At 48.4% G+C, this 19,157-nt stretch overlaps 2 protein-coding genes across 13 annotated transcripts in view; both read right to left on the minus strand.

The window, feature by feature from the left end:
- The window catches only part of MYORG (myogenesis regulating glycosidase), a 39,319-nt gene extending 23,867 nt beyond the window's left edge, over positions 1-15,452 (minus strand). For 2 of the 7 annotated variants that reach the window (XM_019966422.2, XM_019966421.2), the window contains exons 1-6: positions 15,077-15,452; positions 7,017-7,161; positions 4,742-4,872; positions 3,682-3,757; positions 3,237-3,471; positions 1,981-2,067 (exon numbers count right to left, since the gene is read on the minus strand). In XM_019966422.2, coding sequence (XP_019821981.2) covers positions 1,981-2,067; positions 3,237-3,471; positions 3,682-3,757; positions 4,742-4,872; positions 7,017-7,161; positions 15,077-15,211 — 809 coding nt within the window. In that variant the 5' untranslated portion in view covers positions 15,212-15,452. Of the gene's footprint in view, positions 1-978; positions 1,142-1,980; positions 2,068-3,236; positions 3,472-3,681; positions 4,049-4,741; positions 4,873-7,016; positions 7,162-15,076 lie in introns of those variants that run through there. The other 5 variants (XM_019966432.2, XM_070795009.1, XM_019966429.2 and 2 more) reach the window with 4 other exon arrangements.
- A 225-nt stretch (positions 15,453-15,677) lies between these two features.
- FAM219A (family with sequence similarity 219 member A) overlaps positions 15,678-19,157 on the minus strand; it is a 61,485-nt gene continuing 58,005 nt past the window's right edge. For 4 of the 6 annotated variants that reach the window (XM_070795014.1, XM_019966437.2, XM_070795017.1 and 1 more), the window contains exon 6: positions 15,678-18,602. In XM_070795014.1, the coding sequence (XP_070651115.1) occupies positions 18,444-18,602 (159 nt within the window). In that variant the 3' untranslated portion in view covers positions 15,678-18,443. The remainder of the gene's footprint in view (positions 18,603-19,157) is intronic. The other 2 variants (XM_019966438.2, XM_070795016.1) reach the window with 1 other exon arrangement.

The following is a 19,157-nucleotide window of genomic DNA, read 5'->3' on the forward strand; positions in this document are numbered from 1 at the left end:
GGATTCTTTTTCCTCCAGTTTGGGCAGGTTGAGGCCGTCTTGGTATAACGCTCTCATCAGCTCTTTTCCCATGTGTAAAAAGGGTAGGGGGATTCTGGGAAGATCCCAGCGGTTCAATACAGGTTGGATCCAATCAAGGACCCCACGGAATGTAGCCTTGTTCCATCATCCGGGAGGCCTGACCTATCAGTTCCCACCGGATCAGACCAGCAATGTCTGAGGTTAGGGACTGAGAAGACCAGATTCTGCTCGGTATTTTGCAAAGTCTTCCCCCAATCACTTCCCTTGGTGACAGCCATTATAAGTGCCTGTGCTGTGAGGAGGTGGGTGTGCCCCAGCATACACCTGCACCCAGGAGGAATGGGGTGAAAAAATACCAAAGACCCTAGAGACTCCAGAACACCCCAAACCTTGCTTCTTGAGGGACAGAGAAACAGGGCCTTGTTGGGCCAAGATTTCTTGGTCACGAAATCTTCCAAAATTGTTCTGGAACCCACCCCTTGGACTTGGGTCGGGGAGGGCAGTAAGGGGTTCTGTATAGACTTTAGGGTGGCTGTGATGGAGACTCTGGGGACAGAGATTAAGAGATTGAGTAAGGGACATGGCTCTGACTGCAGGATGGAGGATTCTGGTCCACTGAGATATGGGGGTGATGGGACATCTAGGTTGGAGGATATTGGGGAAATGTCAGTTGTGCCCTCCTGGGATGGGAGGTGAATGGGACCTCCTGAGTGGCTAGGTGGGCCCATTAGTTTGGGCTCTGGAATGGAAAGGAGGAGGACATGCCCCTCATAAGCTACTGTTATGTGTCAGGAGGGCACTCAGTGCCACCCATGGAAACTACTGAGATGATGGGGTGGGGAGGGCTCAGTGCAGGATGACTTTGAGAAACTGCATCTCCGCTGACGAGGCGTGGCAGAGGCCTGAGTGACTGACTCCTCATGCCAGCCCTGCTGGGTGAGGACACTGCAGGCAGCCTTTAGGGTGAAGAATTTATTTATTGTTCAGCCCCCTTGGCCTGGCCAGCCCCGGCTTCTACCAGCAGTGGTAGTCAGGATAGGTCTCAGACACAAATTCAGGGTGGACAACATAGTTGTTTCTCTGGGAACCACCGGTCTTCTTGAAGTGACTTGTGTCCCATCTGTGGGGAGAGATGGGTCAGCCCTTTTGGACCCTCATATATCTGACTCCAATTCTCAATGTTAATCTTATCCCAACATTTTGCCCTAATACTGACCCTAGGCTCCAACATTGACCTCTTGACCTCAGGTACTACTGTTAAATTTTTGATTCCCAATACCCACTCCCTAACATTGACTTCCTACCCTTTAATTCAAAAACATCAATTGATGTTTTTGAACTGTGGTGTTGGAGAAGACTCTTGAGAGTCCCTTGACTGCAAGGAGATCAAACAGCCAATCCTAAAGGAAATCAGTCCTGAATATTCACTGGAAGGACTGATGCTGAAGCTGAAACTCCAATACTTTGGGAAGAACTGACTCATTGGAAAAGACCCTGATGCTGGGCGAGATTGAAGGCAGGAGAGGGGGATGACAGAGGATGAGATGGTTGGCTGGCATCACCGGATTGATAGACATGAGTTTGAGCAAACTCTGGAAGTTGGTGATGGACAGGGAAGCCTGGCATGCTACAGTCCATGGGGTCGCAAAGAGTCGGACACAACTGAGCGACTGAACTGAACCCTTTAATTCAAGCCCTGAACCTAACACCCTGATCTCTTGACTCTAAGCCCCACTGCCAACCTGTAACTCTTCAATGCCAATCTCCATGCCCTCTCCTGGGGCTCTCGTTTAGTTGCCAGTTTGACATCCCCATGGCACTAGCGCCCCCTTGTGTCATCGTCCCGTCGGTGCATTACAGCGAACAGTTCTTACCCCAGCTAGTCCCTGGGTGCCCCGCCACTCAAGGTTACAGCTTCTTTTGTGGGTGCGAATTTGCATGTGTGTGCGCAAGACTTACCTAAGGTTCGGACAGGGGTAGTACGACGGCTGGGGAGTTATAACAGCACATTGCATTCCGGATCGGTGCTCGCAGGGAGACACACTCCTGAAGGAAGAAACGGTGGGCAGGAAGGCCTTTTGATTTCTCTCCACACCCCAGCCCAGACCAAGACCCTGAGCCGCGTTTCAGGTGTCTGTCCTCCGGCTAGGAGATCCTCCCCTCCAGCCTCCTGGCCCTTCAAGATCTCCTCGAAGTATTGCCTCCGGGAAGACACCTGGAAGTCCCTCTCCCCACAAGGCCTGGTTTCTGCCGCCCAGGCTGGGCCACGGAGAAGGCTGTACTCTGGGGAGGGTTGGAGGTCCAGTCATTGAGGATCCTGGATCCTCGCTTATCGACAAGGCGATAAGCTTGTCGAGAAAGGCTTAAGCACTTTCTCCTTCTTCCACACCCTTGTGAGTGATAAAACCCAGTTTCGCTCAATATATCAGGCTCTCCCAGCCTGGGGAGGGACGGGGTATCCCCACAGTGTTAGGGACAGAGTTCAGGACCCTCTCCCCCTTTCGCAGCTCTCTAGGCAGACGCGGATGTTGGAGTTCTCCCAGGCTCAGCCCGCCTTATCTAAAGCCAAGTGCAGGGAGATAGATGGCAATCTGAGCTTTTGCTGAGTGCCCGAGCCTCAGTTTCCTCCACAATAACACGCGAGGCTGTCTATCTCCGGAGGTGGTGCTGGGCTCCGAGGAGGCCAGGACCCTTCTGTTACCCACGCAGTCACCATTTCCTCGCCCTCTTAGAACCCAACGATAACCCTGCCGATGTACCAACCACGAGGCCCAGGAATAGGGGACACTATTCTGAGGACACGTGGCTCTCCGCAAGCTAGAACCTGCGTCTCCACGGCCTGGTGGCCAGGTAGGGGGCCGGGCCTGCGAGCGAGGGAACGGGATGAAATTGGTGCGCGGGGTTTGTTCCTCCAAGAAGCTCTCCGGCGGAGCCTCCAGAAGACAAACAAGAGTCAGGTGGACCTTGAGCCCAGTTTGTGCAGGTCTCTCGCCTCAGCAGTCTGCTCAGGCCATGAGGCCCGAGGAAGGGACAGGGAGGCGCCCAGTAAGGGGACCGCGCGGGTTGGAGGCGGAGTGGGGTCTGGCACAGAGGCCGAGCAGAGCTAGAAGTGGCGCGGGATGCTGAGCCCGCAGGGGAGGTGGCGTGGTGGGGCTGGGCTCTGGGGGCGGGGCTTGTTTGGGGGCGGGGCCCGCCGACAGCGCGGCCCTGCGAACCTTACAGTAGGTAGCTCTGTGCATAAAGGCCGCAGGCGGCGTTCAGTGCAGGGTGGCCCGGAGACACAGTAGTCCATCCCACGCAGACAATAGTGGCGGCCCGAGCAAGCGCTCTCATATCCCTGAAAGGGCAGGCGGCCCGGCAGCGGGTCCACACACCCGCAGCGGGGCGTGATCTGCGGCAGCGGCTGGTTTCGTGACAGCGAGTTCAGCATGTTCACCACTACCTCGCGCTCTGCGCCCGCGAGCCCCGAGCCCGGGAGACCCAGACACAGAGTCACAGGAACGGCCAGAGAGGAGGTCAGAGACAGGAAGAGATGGAGACACAAGCCGAGATAAGGTTACAACCTCTTCAGGGTCCTCAACATTTGTTCCATATCTCGAGTCTCCATCCCTCCGGCCTTCTGGTCTACCCTTCTCCCTCCACTTTCCCTCCCTCTGTTACCGTAGGCATTGAGTCGCTCCGGCTTAGGAGGATACACCAAGGGCATTCCTCGAACCACTGTCTCCATCCCGGCCTCCTGTAAGTGGCACAAACGCTACCTCAAGTTCTGACCCGGAAGAATTCCTCCCTTGGTGGGTTCTCCCAGAACACCCCGACTAGTCCCAGGCCGCGCCTTCTACTCTCCAAAGCTCTGAGTGTTTGGGGTTGTCGCCAGGCAACGCAGTTCACTCCGCCTCCCTGGGAAAGGTGGGGGAAGTGGAGCTGTAGGTGGACCCGGTCTGGACCTGGGTCCCTGCCATCCCTGTCTCAGCGTTTGCCTTTGATTTGACCCCTCCTTATCTAGCCGTCTCTGTGTCTCCGTGTCTCTCTAAAAGGAGTTTTTAAATATTGCATTGTTGCCTGTCCATCAGAATCATTTGGGGACCTTGTGAAAAATTCTGATTCTTGAGGAAGTTCTAATTCAGAAGGGTTCAGTTAACCTGAGGTCAACCATCAACCTATAGCTAAGAGCCCCTATTCTAGCCTGCAATCCTCTCATATTCCTTCTTTCTTGATGCCTGAGGTCATGTCCGGACTCTTTCCTATCTCCTTGGAAGACTGTCCTGAATCTATCTGGTCTGTCTCTGGATAGCCTTATTTTGCCTCCTTTTGTCCTTGTTATCATCACAAAGGAGGGGAGAGAGGAGCAAGTAGACTCAGCCTATCACTGACTCCTTGGCCAGACCACTAGAGAGGGGCCAGGTGGCAAGCTTCAGGAAGGTAGCACATCAAGGAGTTTGCACCAGCCCCTGTCTCCACACAGCCTACCCAGAGATTGGGACCCTGGAGACCCAGTTCCTAGAGATTGGGATGCAGGGGCCTGGCACAGCTTCACTCCTGAGCTCCCTTGTTTCCTAGAGAATATAAACCTAGCTAGTCTCACAAGTGGGAAAAGGCCGTGGAACCTTGGTGGGAAAGGGATGAGAAACTAATGGTGAAATGTCAGACCCTGTGATTTGGGAGGCAGATGGTGGGGGTGCCATCCCAGACCCCAGGCATCTTTGTTGGGCACAGTTGGTACCTTAGGCAGCCGGGGAAGGTATGTGGTACATTTGTTCCAGCAGTTGTAAGGTCCCATCCTCCATGTGTTATACTGGTTACTGCACAGGTAGTTTGGGTTGCCACACAGGTAGTTTGGGTTGCATCTGTCTGCTTGATCACAGGGGTGGAGATATATAAGATAGGATTACTCCTTATTCTTTTTTTTTTTCCCTAGGATTACTCCTTATCCTATCCTAGGATCTGGGGAGCCCCTAAATGTCTCTCCTCTGATCCCTACCACAAAGCTGGACTCCCACTAATCTCCCTTAGGTCAGAAAAGCCCATCCTGGCCCCACATTTGTCTTAGATACTGAGATGCAGCCTGAATCCCATCTAAAGCAAGCTTCTGAGTGGGGTCTGTGTCCTTTGAGCTGGTTACTTTTCATTCTAGCACCAACCTCTCTGAATCAGCCAACGTGGAAACCCTGGAAATGGGCCTCCTTCCAAATCTTCCCTCTCATCTTCCACATGCAGGCTCAAAGTCTGCTTACTCTGCCTCCTTAAAATCACTTGAGTCTATTCTTTCCTCCAATCCCCCATGATCTTACTCCTGTATTTCCACAGTGCCTAAGCCAGGAGACAATAATGTCATGGTTAATAGAATGGACTCTGCAGAAAGACTCCTGTGGTTCTAATTTCAGCTCTGCCAGATATTAACTGTGTGTGACCTTGATCTAGTTAATTTCATCTTGTCTCTGTTTCCTTACTTTTAATATGGGACTAATAATACTATCTACCCCATAGGGTTATTGTGAGATTTAAATAAGTTATTATATGTAAAACACAGAACAATGCCTGGCACACAGAATACTATCATCATCATTATTATTGTGATTATTATTGCTATTAGTCTATTGATCTTCCTACCTCATTTTGAAATCCTACAATCCAATCTCTACATAGAAATTTTGGCACTTATCATAAATGAAAATCCCCATGTAAAAACCCTCCAAAGCTGCACCCACCCAGTCACCTAAGTCTGTCCTGTAAGTTCCTCTGTGATCCACCCCACTAACAGTGAAAGAACATACCTGAGAGATTAGGAGCACAGGTCTAGGGGCCATAGAGGAAGAGCAGGTGTGTGTGCATGTGGGGCAGTGTGTTGGGACTGAGGGGTCCGGGTGGAGGGTTGGACACACTGAGTTTGAAGTGTTTGGGGCCATTTAGGTAAATCTGATCATAATCAGCTAAAGGAGAGTGGAATTCTGGTGAGAGGTCAAGGCTGGAAATAAAGACTTGGAGTTGTCAGTAATTAAAGTTGTGGGTTAAATTAAATGGTCTCAGGAGAGAAATGAAAGAAGGCTCAGATCAGCACCCCGAGAAACCCTATGTTTCCAGAATGATTAGACAAGAGACCCAGGAAATTGAGGCATCAGAGAAGCTCGTGGGGTTTCACATCTTCCTTTCACAGATGGAGGGAAGGAGTTTCACAAAGTAGAGAGTTGTCAGAGTGAAATGCACAGGGTAGGTCTCATAAGGAAAAGACTGAAGAGTCCCATGGATGAGCTAACTGGAACCATACAAGATCAATTTTAATAACATTAAATATAAGTGTCGGAGATGCAGATTCCCAATTTCAATTGAACATTAATCAATTCATTCAACAAATACTTAGGAAGCCTGATGCTATTCTGGATGGAGGGGGCCCAGTTCTAAATAAAACAAGACTTTCTGCTCTTTTGGAATGTATAGGGAGACAAATAATAAACACCTAACCAAATGAGAAAGATGATTTCTCATAAGGCATAGGAGTGACTCTTATTTTCAAGAATCTTGGCTGTTAGTGGGAGGAGCAAGAGATCATTTTTAGGCAGAGGAAAATTAGAAAAGTCTTCCAGATTGAGGGGAGAGAGGTGTGGGGGGGGGCAGGAGGATGCAGGAGAGAAGGGGAAACTGATGGAACAGGGCCACCAAGAAGATGGGAAAAGATGGCACCCAGAATACACATGGAGGAATTTGTTTGGAGGAGGTTAATGCTCCCTCCCTTGCTCTAGGGATAAGACCAAGGCCTCTTCCAGTTCTTTGGCACAGACTGGGAACTCCCAAAAGGTAGAGCCTGGATTTCCTCCTCCAGGATCAGGGGTCAGGGTCAGGGTCAGGCCAGATGGTTGGGACTCAAGTTAGAATGGGGGAGGTAAGAATAGAAAGCCAGGTTGTGGATGGGGATAGGACCAGGGTGGAGGTCAGGATTCAAGTTGGGTTCAGGTGTAGGGTCTTTGTTGGGGTCACTGAATGGATGAGTGGTGAGGCCCTACCTTCCTCTGGACAGAGCCAGTATTTCTCAGGGAAGTAGGGGTGGCTTGGTATGGAACCCTTGTAGCTGTAGTCCTGCACAGCACACTTGAGCATCTTCTGCAGGGCGTCAGGATCCACATGGCGCTGTGCAGTGTGAGTCAGGCCCTGGGCAAGGGGAGAGGGGAAGAGATGGCTAGGTGCATGGAGACCCCAGTCTTGGTATCCTGCTGGACCTAGATTTAGCTCTTGAGGTCAGCCCAGGTGGGTGTTCCACCCCTTTCCCTATGCTGGAGGGATGTCCAGGCCAGCTTTGCTTGAGTCACCCTTTCTTCCATCTAAGGACTCAGAACCTGACATTTGCCCTCAGTCAGAGTGATTTCCTGATGTTCTCATTCCTGTCCTTTCCTTGACTAGGACTTCTAAAGGGCAGAGCTGGGTGTTCTGTCTTCTTTCTTTCAGACTGTGTGCTGCCTGGGCTCAGGATCTGGGTCTCCCCCGACAGAGCAGTAGACCTGTGGTAGAACCTGGAGCCTCAGAACAGGTTGGCTGCCCTGGGAGCTGGCTGCCTTAGGCAGGTGTTTAGGATAGGGAGGACTCTCGAAGAATCTGGCACCCTAAAGGAGAAGAAGAATGGGGCCAGAGGGGCACCTACTTTAAAAATCGAATTCTCAAAAAAAAAAAAAAAAAAAAATCGCATTCTCTGACTCCAGCCTGAGGTGAATTCTGCTGTGGCTCTCATCTTGACACCAGTATTATGGTTGACCCTGACATCCACGTTGTGCTATTCTTCCTCCTAGCCTGACTTTTCCCCTGATCTTGGTTCAGACTCTAGGTCCCTCTGCATCTTGGGGTTCACCTCATCTTATCGTCTCACCCCGAATTCCAGATCAAGGTCTCCCTTTGGAGGCTCCCTTCTCCTCAGCTAAATGTAGATTGCCAGGTTAGTTGTGGGCCCATGTCTCTGCAGGCATTCAGGATGAAAGGCAGCTGGGTTACAGAGGTGGGACACCCAGCAAAGTCAAATACTGGAAAGGACTTCCTCATCATGGCGGGCAGCAAGGTGCTGGGGTGGTGATGCTACCACACTTCCCCTGTGTGATCTAAAAAGCAGAGGCTTCTCTTGGCTAGGGGTGAGACCTTGCTGCTCCTAGCGCTCCTGCTGCTGCTGCTGCTGCTGCTGTTGCTTCAGTCGTGTCTGACTCTGTGTGACCCCATAGATGGCAGCCCACCAGGCCCTGCCGTCCCTGGGATTCTCCAGGCAAGAACACTGGCGTGGGTTGCCATTTCCTTCTCCAATCCATGAAAGTGAAAAGTGAAAGTGAAGTCGCTCAATCATGTCTGACTCTTCACGACCCCATGGACTGTAGCCTACCAGGCTCCTCCGTCCATGGGATTTTCCAGGCAAGAGTACTGGAGTGGGGTGCCATTGCCTTCTCCCCTAGGGAAAGAAGGCAGGGGCTCCTAGGCCCCTGAAAATCCCTCAGCTGAAGGGCTTCTTGGATCCTGCATGCCAACTGAGGTTTTGTTCTGTGGGCAGATACTGCACAGTCATACTCCATATGGGTGAAGGGGCCCCAAGATTTAGCACTCCCCTGAGTTTTACACACACACACAAACACATGCACATCCAGACACATAGATCTGTGCACCCAGATACACTCGTAGACACACGTACAGATGTACATCTATGCAAACACAGTCAGACATCCTCACGGATCCATAGACACTCAGACATGCTCACAAACCCACAGACGTGTGCGCGCGCACATACACACGTAGTCATTTAAAAGAACCCACAGATATCTTCAGTGTTTCCCTTTGAGGCTTTCCTCAGATATTTATAATCTTTGATTGTCTGTTCATGAATAGGAGACTATAAAGACTTACTGAAGGCTTTGAGCTGTGGGTGGGCATCACTGTAGGCTGGTCTGGCTAGACTATTTGTTGCAAACTCTGTCAGTATCTATAAGTCTTTTCTTTTGGGTTGATCAGATCTCTCTGAACTCTTTCAATCTTTGGCTTGAGAGTTGTATCTGGCTGCAAGTGTTTTGAGAACCTAGTGGAAAATAGGGCTGCTGGGGGTTTTAGCATTCAGCATATGGAGGTTCACCTGTTTTCAGTATGGTACCCTGACCTTAGCTGGGCCTGGAATTCCCAGTCCTGAGATCCTTGCCAGAAAATAAGCCTTCTGACTTTTGCAGAGATGGGCAAGTAGTCACCCTATGGCATGGAATAGAGGAGGGAGTTAGTGGTTTTAATTGTTTCTTTTTATTTTGTTCAAGCCAAGCATTATGCAGGATTCTAGTTCCCAAATTCCGCCAGCCAGGGATCAAACCTGTACACTCTGCATTTGCAGCATGGAGTCTTAACCACTGGACCACCAGAGGAGTCCCTTTAATTGCTTTTTAACAGCGTTCAAATCATTGTTTCAGCCTTGGTCCTGTCCCATATTCAGTTTCAGGAAGCCTAATATTACTAATTTCTGAACCTTTTGAAAATTCCGCAGTTTTAAATTGAATTATGCCTTGTGTTTTCCCACTGTTAGATTTGGATTCAGCTTTCTCAGAACTGTTGTCAGTTACTTAACTATCACACTTTCCAGCTTCTGAAATTTTGTTGTCATTGTCCCACTTTTTCACTATTTTTGTGAACTGATGTCTTAAATGTCCACTTATTGTAGTTTTAGAGGAGTTTTAGGAAGGAGTCAAAACATGTGCTCAATCTTAACCCAGAGAATTATAATCCTTTATACATTCTACATATTCTTTTGTCAGTTACAGGTTGCAAATATCATCTCTCAGTTTGTGGCTTATATCTTCATTTTCTTTTTGGTGTCTTTTGATGAACATATGTTCTTAATTTTAATATAATTGAATTTATTAATCTCTTAGGTAGTGCTTTTGTGACTTAGGAAATCTACCCATAATCTAAAATAATGGAGATAATATATAATTTCTTCTAAAGCTATACAGTTTTACTTGCTATATTTAAGTCTTAATTTGTCAGGAACTGCTTCTTGTGCTTGGGGTGAATTAGGGATCAATTTTATTTTTAATCCACATGGGTAATGAGTTGTCTCATTGAGTAATCTACCTTCTCCCACAAATTTTTAAAGTATTTATTTACTTGGGTGTGTTGGGTTTTAGTTGCGGCACACGGGACCTTTTGTTGTGGGGTGGGGGCTTCTCTAGTTGCAGCATGTAGGCTCCAGATGGCACCAGCTGGGTAGTTGCAGTGTGCAGGCTTAGTTGCTCTGCAGCATGTGGGATCTTAGCTCCTCAACCAGGGATTGAACCTGCATTCCCTGCAACCAGGGAAGTCCCTCCCACATATTTGCAAAGCTACCCCATCCTGATACATCTTTTCCCATAGCTTTATTTTCAATCATCTCTGTTGCATATTGTTTCCATTTATGTGTGGCTCCATTTCTGGTCTATTTTATTCCATTAATCAGTTTGTGTAACCCTTCAGTAATACCATGCTTTATGAATTTCTATACATTGGTAATAAATATTATTATCTGATAAAGCAAGTCCTCGTTTTCTTCAGGTGTGTTTTAGCTAGTCTTGGGCCTTGGCTCTTCTCTATAAATTTTAGAAACAGGTTGACAAATTCTTCAAAGAATCTTATTCAGATTTTAATCAGAATTGTATTGAATCTCTATGTTAGTGACTTTTCCTCTCCAAGAGAATGCTATGACTCTTCATTTAAATATTTTCTTAAAGTATTCAAAGTTTTATAATATTATCCATACAGTTTTGCATAGACTGTTATTTATTTCTACTTTTACTCTTTGATGCTCAGATGATATATACTTTAAGATTATGCTTCCTAAATACTTGTTTTTGATGTAAAGAAATGTGGTTGACTTATCTTATATTCATCTGACTTTCTAAATTCTTATTTGAATAATTTTCAGATTCTATATGTACAACTGTATCATCTGTGAATAATTGAATAATGACAGTTTTTATAAAAATTCCTTTCCTATCCTTGTATCTTACATGATATTGTTTTCCAATATACAATTTACACGGTATTGTTTTCCAATATTTTGGTTCTTTCTTTAAATTTTACAAGCTAAAATCATTATAATGATTTTCTGTGGACAGTTTTGCTTAAATTGATCTCATTTACCAATTTCTTAGCTCATCATTCCTTCTTGTATCTCACATTTTCCTTTTGTGATTAGTATATCCCTTTCCTCAAAGTATATCCTTTAGAAATTCTTTTATAGTAGATCTTATGGTAGTAAATGTTTTAATTTTTATTTGCCTGTGTCTTTATCTTATTTGTTTATTGGTGTTGAAAGGAAGACACATTGAAAATAATTTCTCTCTGCATGTTTTTAAGGTCATCTCTTAAGCTGGTGGTATGCAGTTTTGAACAAGTTACCTAAGAATCCTTGGATTCATTTCTCGTTAGTTGTGGAAAATTCAGAGCCTTTTCTTCTGAATAATGCCTATTCTCCTTTCTGCTCTTTCATACTAGGACTCTGAGTAGTTGTGTGAGATCTTCCCCTTCTTTCATGTTGCTTAATGTTTCTTCCATATTTTCTCTCTGTCTCTCTGTACTGCATTCTGGAAAATTTTATTTCATTCTTTCACTTTACTGACACTCAATTTTTTCTTTTTTTAAATTTTGGCTGTGCCTGGTCTTTGTTGTGGCACGTGGGCTCCTCTCCAGCTGCTGTGTGTGGACTTAGCTGCTCTACTGGCATGTGAGATCTTAGTTCCCTGACCAGGGATCGAACCTGAGTCCCCTGCATTGGAAGGCAGATCCTTAACCACTGAACCACCAGGGAAGACCCTCACTGACACTCTTAAGCTGTGACTAATTAGCTCTTTAACCCATCCGTTGAGTTTTTGGTTTTAACATATGTATCTTTTATTTCTAAAATTTCTATTCATTTAAAAATTTGTCTGTCCTTTTAAGAACATAATCTCTTATTTCTTGCTCTTCTTGATGATTTCACACTTTATTTTTAAAGACTCATAATTATTTTGTATTCTTTGTTAATTCCAATATCTTATGTCCTCGGAGGTTTAAGGCTGTTGTTTATTGTTTCTACTGCCTCTGTCATATGGTGGTGTGTTTCCTTATATCTCTTATTATGAGCTCAGATTTGAATGACTGTACTTTGAAGGGTATCTAGACACCTACATTGAAGATATTTTCCAACACAGAATATATATACATGTGTGTGTGGGGGCTGGGGTGGGGGGCAGGGAGCCAGAGATCATTGGATTTCCTGGTTCGGTTTGGGAATTACAGGTTTAGGTTGCTCCATCTTGCAGCTAGTTTAAGGCTTAAACTCCTGCTTGTAGTACTAATAGTGGCATTTGTTCTCAGGGCAATCCTGTCGTCTTAGTATACTTACCACTCATCTCCACTGACATCCAAAACCAAATAAAAATTAACTTTTATGCAAGACCTAGTTGTTTGGAAGCAGGAGCGTCCTTCAGGGTTTTAGACCACCATACTGTCAGAAGCAAAAGCCTTTTCTTTCATTATTAATCCTACTACTATCTAACTTTCATTTCTTTCCACTCAACGAAGCTGTATAGTCAGGTGGCTAAGGGTTACTACAGCCAAGAGATCCCTTTCTGTGCTGACAACATTCGATACTGAGCTTTGTCTAATAATATTGCCTTTGTTGGTTTCTCTTGGATTTTTCCTCCTATCACTGTCTCCTTTCATGGCTCTTCTTCCTTTACCTACCCCCTGAATATTGATGTTCTCCAAAGTTCTGTCTTTGGCCATTTTCTTACTCTTTTTTGGCAATCTGAATTACTCCTATGATTTCAGCTACCACCTATATGTTGATTTCAAAATCTATGTCTGCAGCCCGGACCTCTTTTCTTTGCTTCGGATAAGTATATCCAGCTACCTATCAGACATCTTTACCTGGAAGTCCTTGAATATTTTTGCCCCCAGAAGAACCCCAAACCTCTCTCTACTGTGCATTCCAAATCTCAGTTGGTGGCACTGCCATTCCTCTAGTTTTCCAGAGCCCTAAACCCAGGAATCATCCTAATCTCTCTCATCTTCACATACAGATGGTGACCAAGATGTGCTGACCTACTTCCTAAAAATTCTCTCCTATTGAGTTTGGAAAAGCAGGCAGGCATTTTCATATCTTGCTGGTGGGAATGTAGATTATTATGACCTCATCACAGCAATTTGAAGAATATATCCAAAGTTTTTTGGATGTGGCCTTTCTCCCAACAGTTTCATATCTATGAATTTATCCTAAGAGAATAGTTGATGTACACAAAGAATGTACAAGAATGACTATACTAGCAAACTTTTATAAGCAATCTAAGTTTCCAATAATATAAAATTCCTGAACTATATTTTGGTACATTCATAAAGTAAAACACCATAGTTATTAAAATTACATTATTGAATATTTTTGACACAGGAAAACGTACTTGATAGATGGTTTCGCAGAAAAAGCAAGATTCAAAACATGGTCTACAACATGACACCACCTTCATCAAATTTTTTTGCTTCCTAAAAGGGCACAGGGTAGTAAATTACCAGTGGTTATTCTGGGTAGCGAGAATTATAGGCCTTTTTCTTTGTGCTTCTCTTAGTTATCCCAATTTTCTGCATTGGGCATATATTTATTTTGTAATTACAAAAATAATTTTTAAAATGTCCTCCTATTCAACAATTCCCCTTTTCACTGCTACAGACTCTCCTTATCTCCCACCTACATCCTCTCCCCTTATCCTTCATCTCATGGGGCTTCCTGCCCTCAGTCCCAGTCCCTTCAATCTCCTGCCACTGTGGCCAGAGTTGCTTACAATTCAAACATGACACTCCCAGGATCAAAAACCTGGAGCATTATGACCACATTTCGCAACACAACCTGTGGCTCTTCATGGTCTGCAGGCTCCTCTCTTACCGTAGGGCTGGTTTCTCTCTCTGCTCTAGTCCTTAGTAGCTGGTGGGTCGCCACCCCAGTGTTGCCTGTTTTTATATCTCTTCTGCTCAAAGCGTCCTCCTCCTGGCTCTCTTTTTAAAAATCAATTAATTTATTTTTTGACTGCACTGTCTTTGTTGCTATGCATAAGCTTTCTCTAGTTGCAGGCTCAGTAGTTGCAGAGCATGGGCTTAATTTCTCTGTAGCATGTGGAATCTTCCTGGACCAGGGATTTAACCTGTGTCTCCTGCATTGGCAGGTTCGTTCTTAATGACTAGCCCACCAGGGAAGTCCCTCCTGGATCTCTTAGTAGACCCACCCTTCAGGTCCCTGGAGTGAGCTCTTCTTTCTGATTCTTCTACCACCACAAGCCTCTGCTGTTGCATGTTTCACATTGGGCACTTTGTTCATTTCTTACTGAGAGCTCCCCAGAGGCAGGGCCTGGCCCTACATGGTTGTAACCGTACTGTACCTGGCACACGTAAGTACTCAGCAAAGTTGTGTTGGATGGTACACACAGATAATCTTCCTTGGGCAGAGTCACAATTAGACTCACACATCTCCTCTCCATTTTGTGAAGCTGCACACCCCAACTTGGCCACCTGTCTTCCACTACAGGAGACTGTGACATGCATGCATAAAAACATGCCTGTAGGCACAGCCCACAGGCAGCCTCAGGGCCTTTGCACTTTTGATCACTCTGCCTGGAATCCTGTTCTTTCAGTTCCTCACATAGCTCAAAGGTGAGCTAGTTGTTGCTCACTTTTCCAGGCTCAACTCAATGTCACCTTGAAAGAGAGAGAGAGCTCTTCCATCACTCTCAATAGAAGTAGCTCTCTCTGACTTTTCATTTCCAGTGCCATGTTTATTTCCTTTACAGAATTTTGGACAATCTTGTTTATTTCTTATCATCTGTATCTCTCCATCCCCTATCCTGGTGGAGTAGTAAGGTACCATGAGGGCAGGATCTTGTACTACTTTATATATATTATTAGAAGTTCTATGCCTAAGCAAATGAATCACATACACACAAAACTACAAATAATTACAAACACACAATGACAGCCACACCATCAGTCTTCCAGACACCCACAGCCATACATTCTGGACTGCACTCCCCCAAACCTCCCACACCAGCTTGCCACTTACCGGGGTCACAAACTTGTTGGCTTCCCAGGCCCACAGAGGTGGGTCCTTGTAGACCTCCTTGATAGAGGTAGGGGCCCTGTAGGAGTCACTGTAGGTGCTGATGGGGGTCTTGGTCTTTCGGGAAAAGAGGAACATAGTGGGGTCTGGGGGACGCCGTGGTGGGCTCTACCTACCAAGGGCTCCTGCAAGACATCAGTGACCACCCCTTCTTTTCCAGACAGCCCAGCAGGTACCCCTAGCTGCTGTGACCCCCTCCTATGGAGGGTCTTTCAGCTTCCCTCCCTCTCAGCCTTCTTGCCCCTACCCCACCCTGATTCCCTCTCTACGATGGGCACTGCCCATTATGATATCATCTGGCTCAGCCCCATCTCCGGGGGAGGTGAAGATTGACTCCCCACCCCAGTCTCTTCCTGCCTTCAGCCTCTCAAAAGGGCCCAATTTCCAAGAGTTCACAAGGTCCCCAGAGACCTTCTAGGCCAAGCTTCTCACTGTGGTGAAGAGGAATGGAGATTCTTAGGGGTGAAGCTCAGAGGGTCAGTTCTCTGCCCTTCCCGGCCCATCTGCCCCTGGCCCCGACCCCAGGTAGGGAGCTGAGGCTAGCTTTGTTTGATGCTTTTAATATCATTATTTGTGTTACACGATACACAACCAAGGATGATGGTCAATACTGCGATGGAAATGTTAAAAAAAATATTATACACGGCTCATGTCTTCCACACACCTTCCTGGAAATAAATTAGTGAGCACGGAGAAACCTGGCTGGGTGGCAGCCAGTGCTGAGGGCAGGGAGTGTTAAGGCAGTATCTACAAGGGGGAGGGCGACAGGGGCAAACCAAGGCCTCCGTTCTCCCCTCCAACCTCCTGGGTAGGAAGGTGGGAACTGCGCACTCTCCCTACACCCAGAGGGTACTAGCCACCAGCTTCCTACTTCTCTCCACCACATGGCCTCAGCGAGAAGCCCCTGTCTGCCAGGGGATTAGGTATATCTTGTGGGGAGGGAGCCTTTCCCTTGTTCCTCAGGGCCAGAGAGGTTGAGCAGTGGGCCAGAGTCACACAGCATGTCAGCAGCAAAGGCAGCAGTCTAAATGAGCCCTGGTGGGGGCCCTGCCTGGAAAAGAGGAGGTACCCGTGTTCTTGAAGGGTGAGTCAAGGAGCCTGGGGTGGTGGTGGTAGTAGGAAGCATGGCTCTGGTGCCCAGATGACAGGGGGTGGGTCTGCTGATCAGGGTGGGAGCAATGGGCTCAGATGGGGGCCAGTCTGGGCCATGTGAGTCCTGCAGCTGACTTCTCTGTCCTTTGCCTCCCTTTGGCATTTCCTCATCATCTAACCAGGGTCCCTGAACTAAGAGGGGGTGGGGTTGGGTTGGAGAAGTTGAAGGGAGCTGGCAGCCCCTGGGTGTGGTGCAGGGAGAGGTGATACCCTTCCTAAGCCAGCAGCCTTGCTCTCTCTTCTCTCTGCCCTCTCCCCTTTCCAGCCTCCCAGGATGGCAGCCAGGGACTGGGCTGTGGGTGTGGCCTGCGCACACTTGCAGCATGTGAGTGGTATGTATTAGAGTGGACTGGCCAGCGTGTGCGGGATGGGGTCAGCCTGAGGACTGGCCCTGGGATATGAGGTTCAAGGAGCAGAGACCTGAGCGGGTGTAGGCCATCTGAGCTTTCGTTTTTCTTCACCTGGGGCAGGTCTGTATTGCCCAGGCCCAGGACAGGGCCTTGGTCCCCTCCTCCCTCTTGATTTTCATCCTCAGCTTTTCTGGCCACCACCTCCGCCCCTCCACCAATGAGTAACAGTGGCAGAAGCAGCAGTAGGTACATACATGCTGACTCTCACACACCCCATAGATACAGCTATACACTGTATGCAGCTACACACGTAGGTACAGTTACACACACAGGTACAGCTACACACACAATAGATACCCACATATACATATACATTCACAGACACACACACTCACATTCCCCCAAAGATCCACATGTATTCAGACATACACAGGTCCCACAGGAACTTGCCCCTCTTTTCTCCACACAGACATGCAGCTCAGGAAGACCCCAGGTATACCTGAAGACACCCAGAGACCTCCCTATCCACCTCCAAGGAAATTCCTGTGAAGAAATTTCTTCAGGTTTGAAATAACCTTCAAAATAATTTCAGATGCTGCTCACTATACCATGGAGGAAACAGAAGGCCCAGAACATAACTGACTTGTTGGAGGTAAGAGGAAGCATGCTGGAGCGAGGACCAGAACTCAGACTTCTGACCCCCCAGCCCAGGGCTGTTGGTCCACTGAACTGCTGAGCAGCCTCTCACACTGTTAACAGGTCACACAGTCATTTCCCCACCATGGTCACCACAGTCATCTAGAGAGACAGGCCCAGCCCAGAGATGCAGACACACGCTCTGACAGCTCCAGGTGCACACACATTCTGCCAAGCCATCCCCACCATACACCTGCTGCCACTGTATTCTCCCAGGCTTGCTTTCTTGAAGATTCTTCCTGGGGAACAGCCTCTAGGATCTTGTGCTAGAGTAAGACCACAATGGGGCTTTTGAGGCCAGCCTTACCTCCTGCTTCCAGCCCAGGACAGATGAACAGAACAGAAATGTGGGGGGCATGGGAAGGGGTGCAGAGAGATAGATGTGTTAGTTAGGGGCAGCTGAGGACAGATCACACCACCTAAACTCTGGCTGTCTCTAAGGCCCACCTCACCCGCCACACAATCCAGACAGCAAGGAAGGAGGTGAATGGGGCAAAGATGAGGAAGATGGCAGTGATCCGATGGATGGGGGACAATATCCCACTGGGCAGCTTTGCCAGACTTCCCATCTGGAGATGAGGGGAGAAACGCAAATGGTACATGGGCCAGCAAGGGAGCATGTGGAGGCGGCTCTGTGGGGCTGGGCCCTGACCCTGTTGGCCTGGACCTTTCTCCCTCCCAGCCCCTTTCCTTGGCTGGTGCTGGGGGTTCCTGGCTTCACTGCGGTGGAGCCAAACCCCTGGCTTCGTGATCCTGCCCCTTACTCATTACCGTTAGCCTCCACGAAGTCCAGTCACCCCTTTCCTCCACTAGACAGGCTTCAGGGAGGGGGCAGGATGCTGGGCAAGGTCCCCCAAGTAACTGAACAAACAGCCCTCCCCTCCTCAGCCCCCCTGGGTGGAGAGAGACCCGGTTTTGGTTTCTCCGGCTCCATGAACACACAGAGGTACACGTCCTACCATAGGAGGAAGCAATGACTGTTACGAGGTTGGCGGCTGTAGGGGGCGCGGGGCCCCGGGGGGCAAGTGGACGAGCAGGGGAGGGGTTGGCCCCTGCAGGGTCCAAGCTCGCCCCTGGCGGCCCCACCCCGGCGGCCGCAGCGGCCCCGCCCGCTACTGGATGTGGCAGGCGGTGGAGGACGTGGCCTGGCAGCACATGCAGGTGGGGTTCACGGACTTGGGGGGAATGAGGTCCAGGTCCTCGTCGTCGGGGATTTCATCTAACCGGTAGCCATCCTTCAGCAGCTGGATGTTCAAATCTTGGTTGATCTGCTGTAGACAAAGGGGAGGGAGGTCAGGCTCGGGGCCATCCGCAGGCACCAGCCGTTCACACCCAGCCCTGTCCCATCCCTGGCTCTCCAGAAACCCCAGGCTTTGCACCTCCTTTTAGGCCCAGCCTCATTTCTGGCTTCCCTTACAGGCACATCCTCCTGGGGCTCCACCTGGCCCTGCTACTCACCCCACCCCTTTCTAAGGGCAACTTCCCACCTCAGGTCCTGCTTCTGTTCGCCCCGTCCCTTTCAGGCCCTCGCCCATAAGCTGTCGCCTCTATATCACACCCCGTTGTAGTTCAGGGCCCTGTCCCAACCTGGGTCCGAACCCTGCCCCTAACCCTGTGCGCCCGCCACTGGAGGTGGAGTCAGATCTTAGCCCCACCCAGCACCGGCTCCACCTCAGTTCAGGCGCGTCTGACTCTTTGCGACCCATGGACTGCAACACACTGGGCTTCTCTGTCCATCACCAACTCCCTGAGTTCGCTCAATCTCATGTCCATCGAGTCAGTGATGCCATCCAAACATCTCATCCTTCTCCTCCTGCCTTCAGCCT

The sequence above is a fragment of the Bos indicus genome, chromosome 8 (genome assembly GCF_029378745.1).
Source record: "Bos indicus isolate NIAB-ARS_2022 breed Sahiwal x Tharparkar chromosome 8, NIAB-ARS_B.indTharparkar_mat_pri_1.0, whole genome shotgun sequence".
Lineage (NCBI taxonomy): Eukaryota > Metazoa > Chordata > Mammalia > Artiodactyla > Bovidae > Bos > Bos indicus.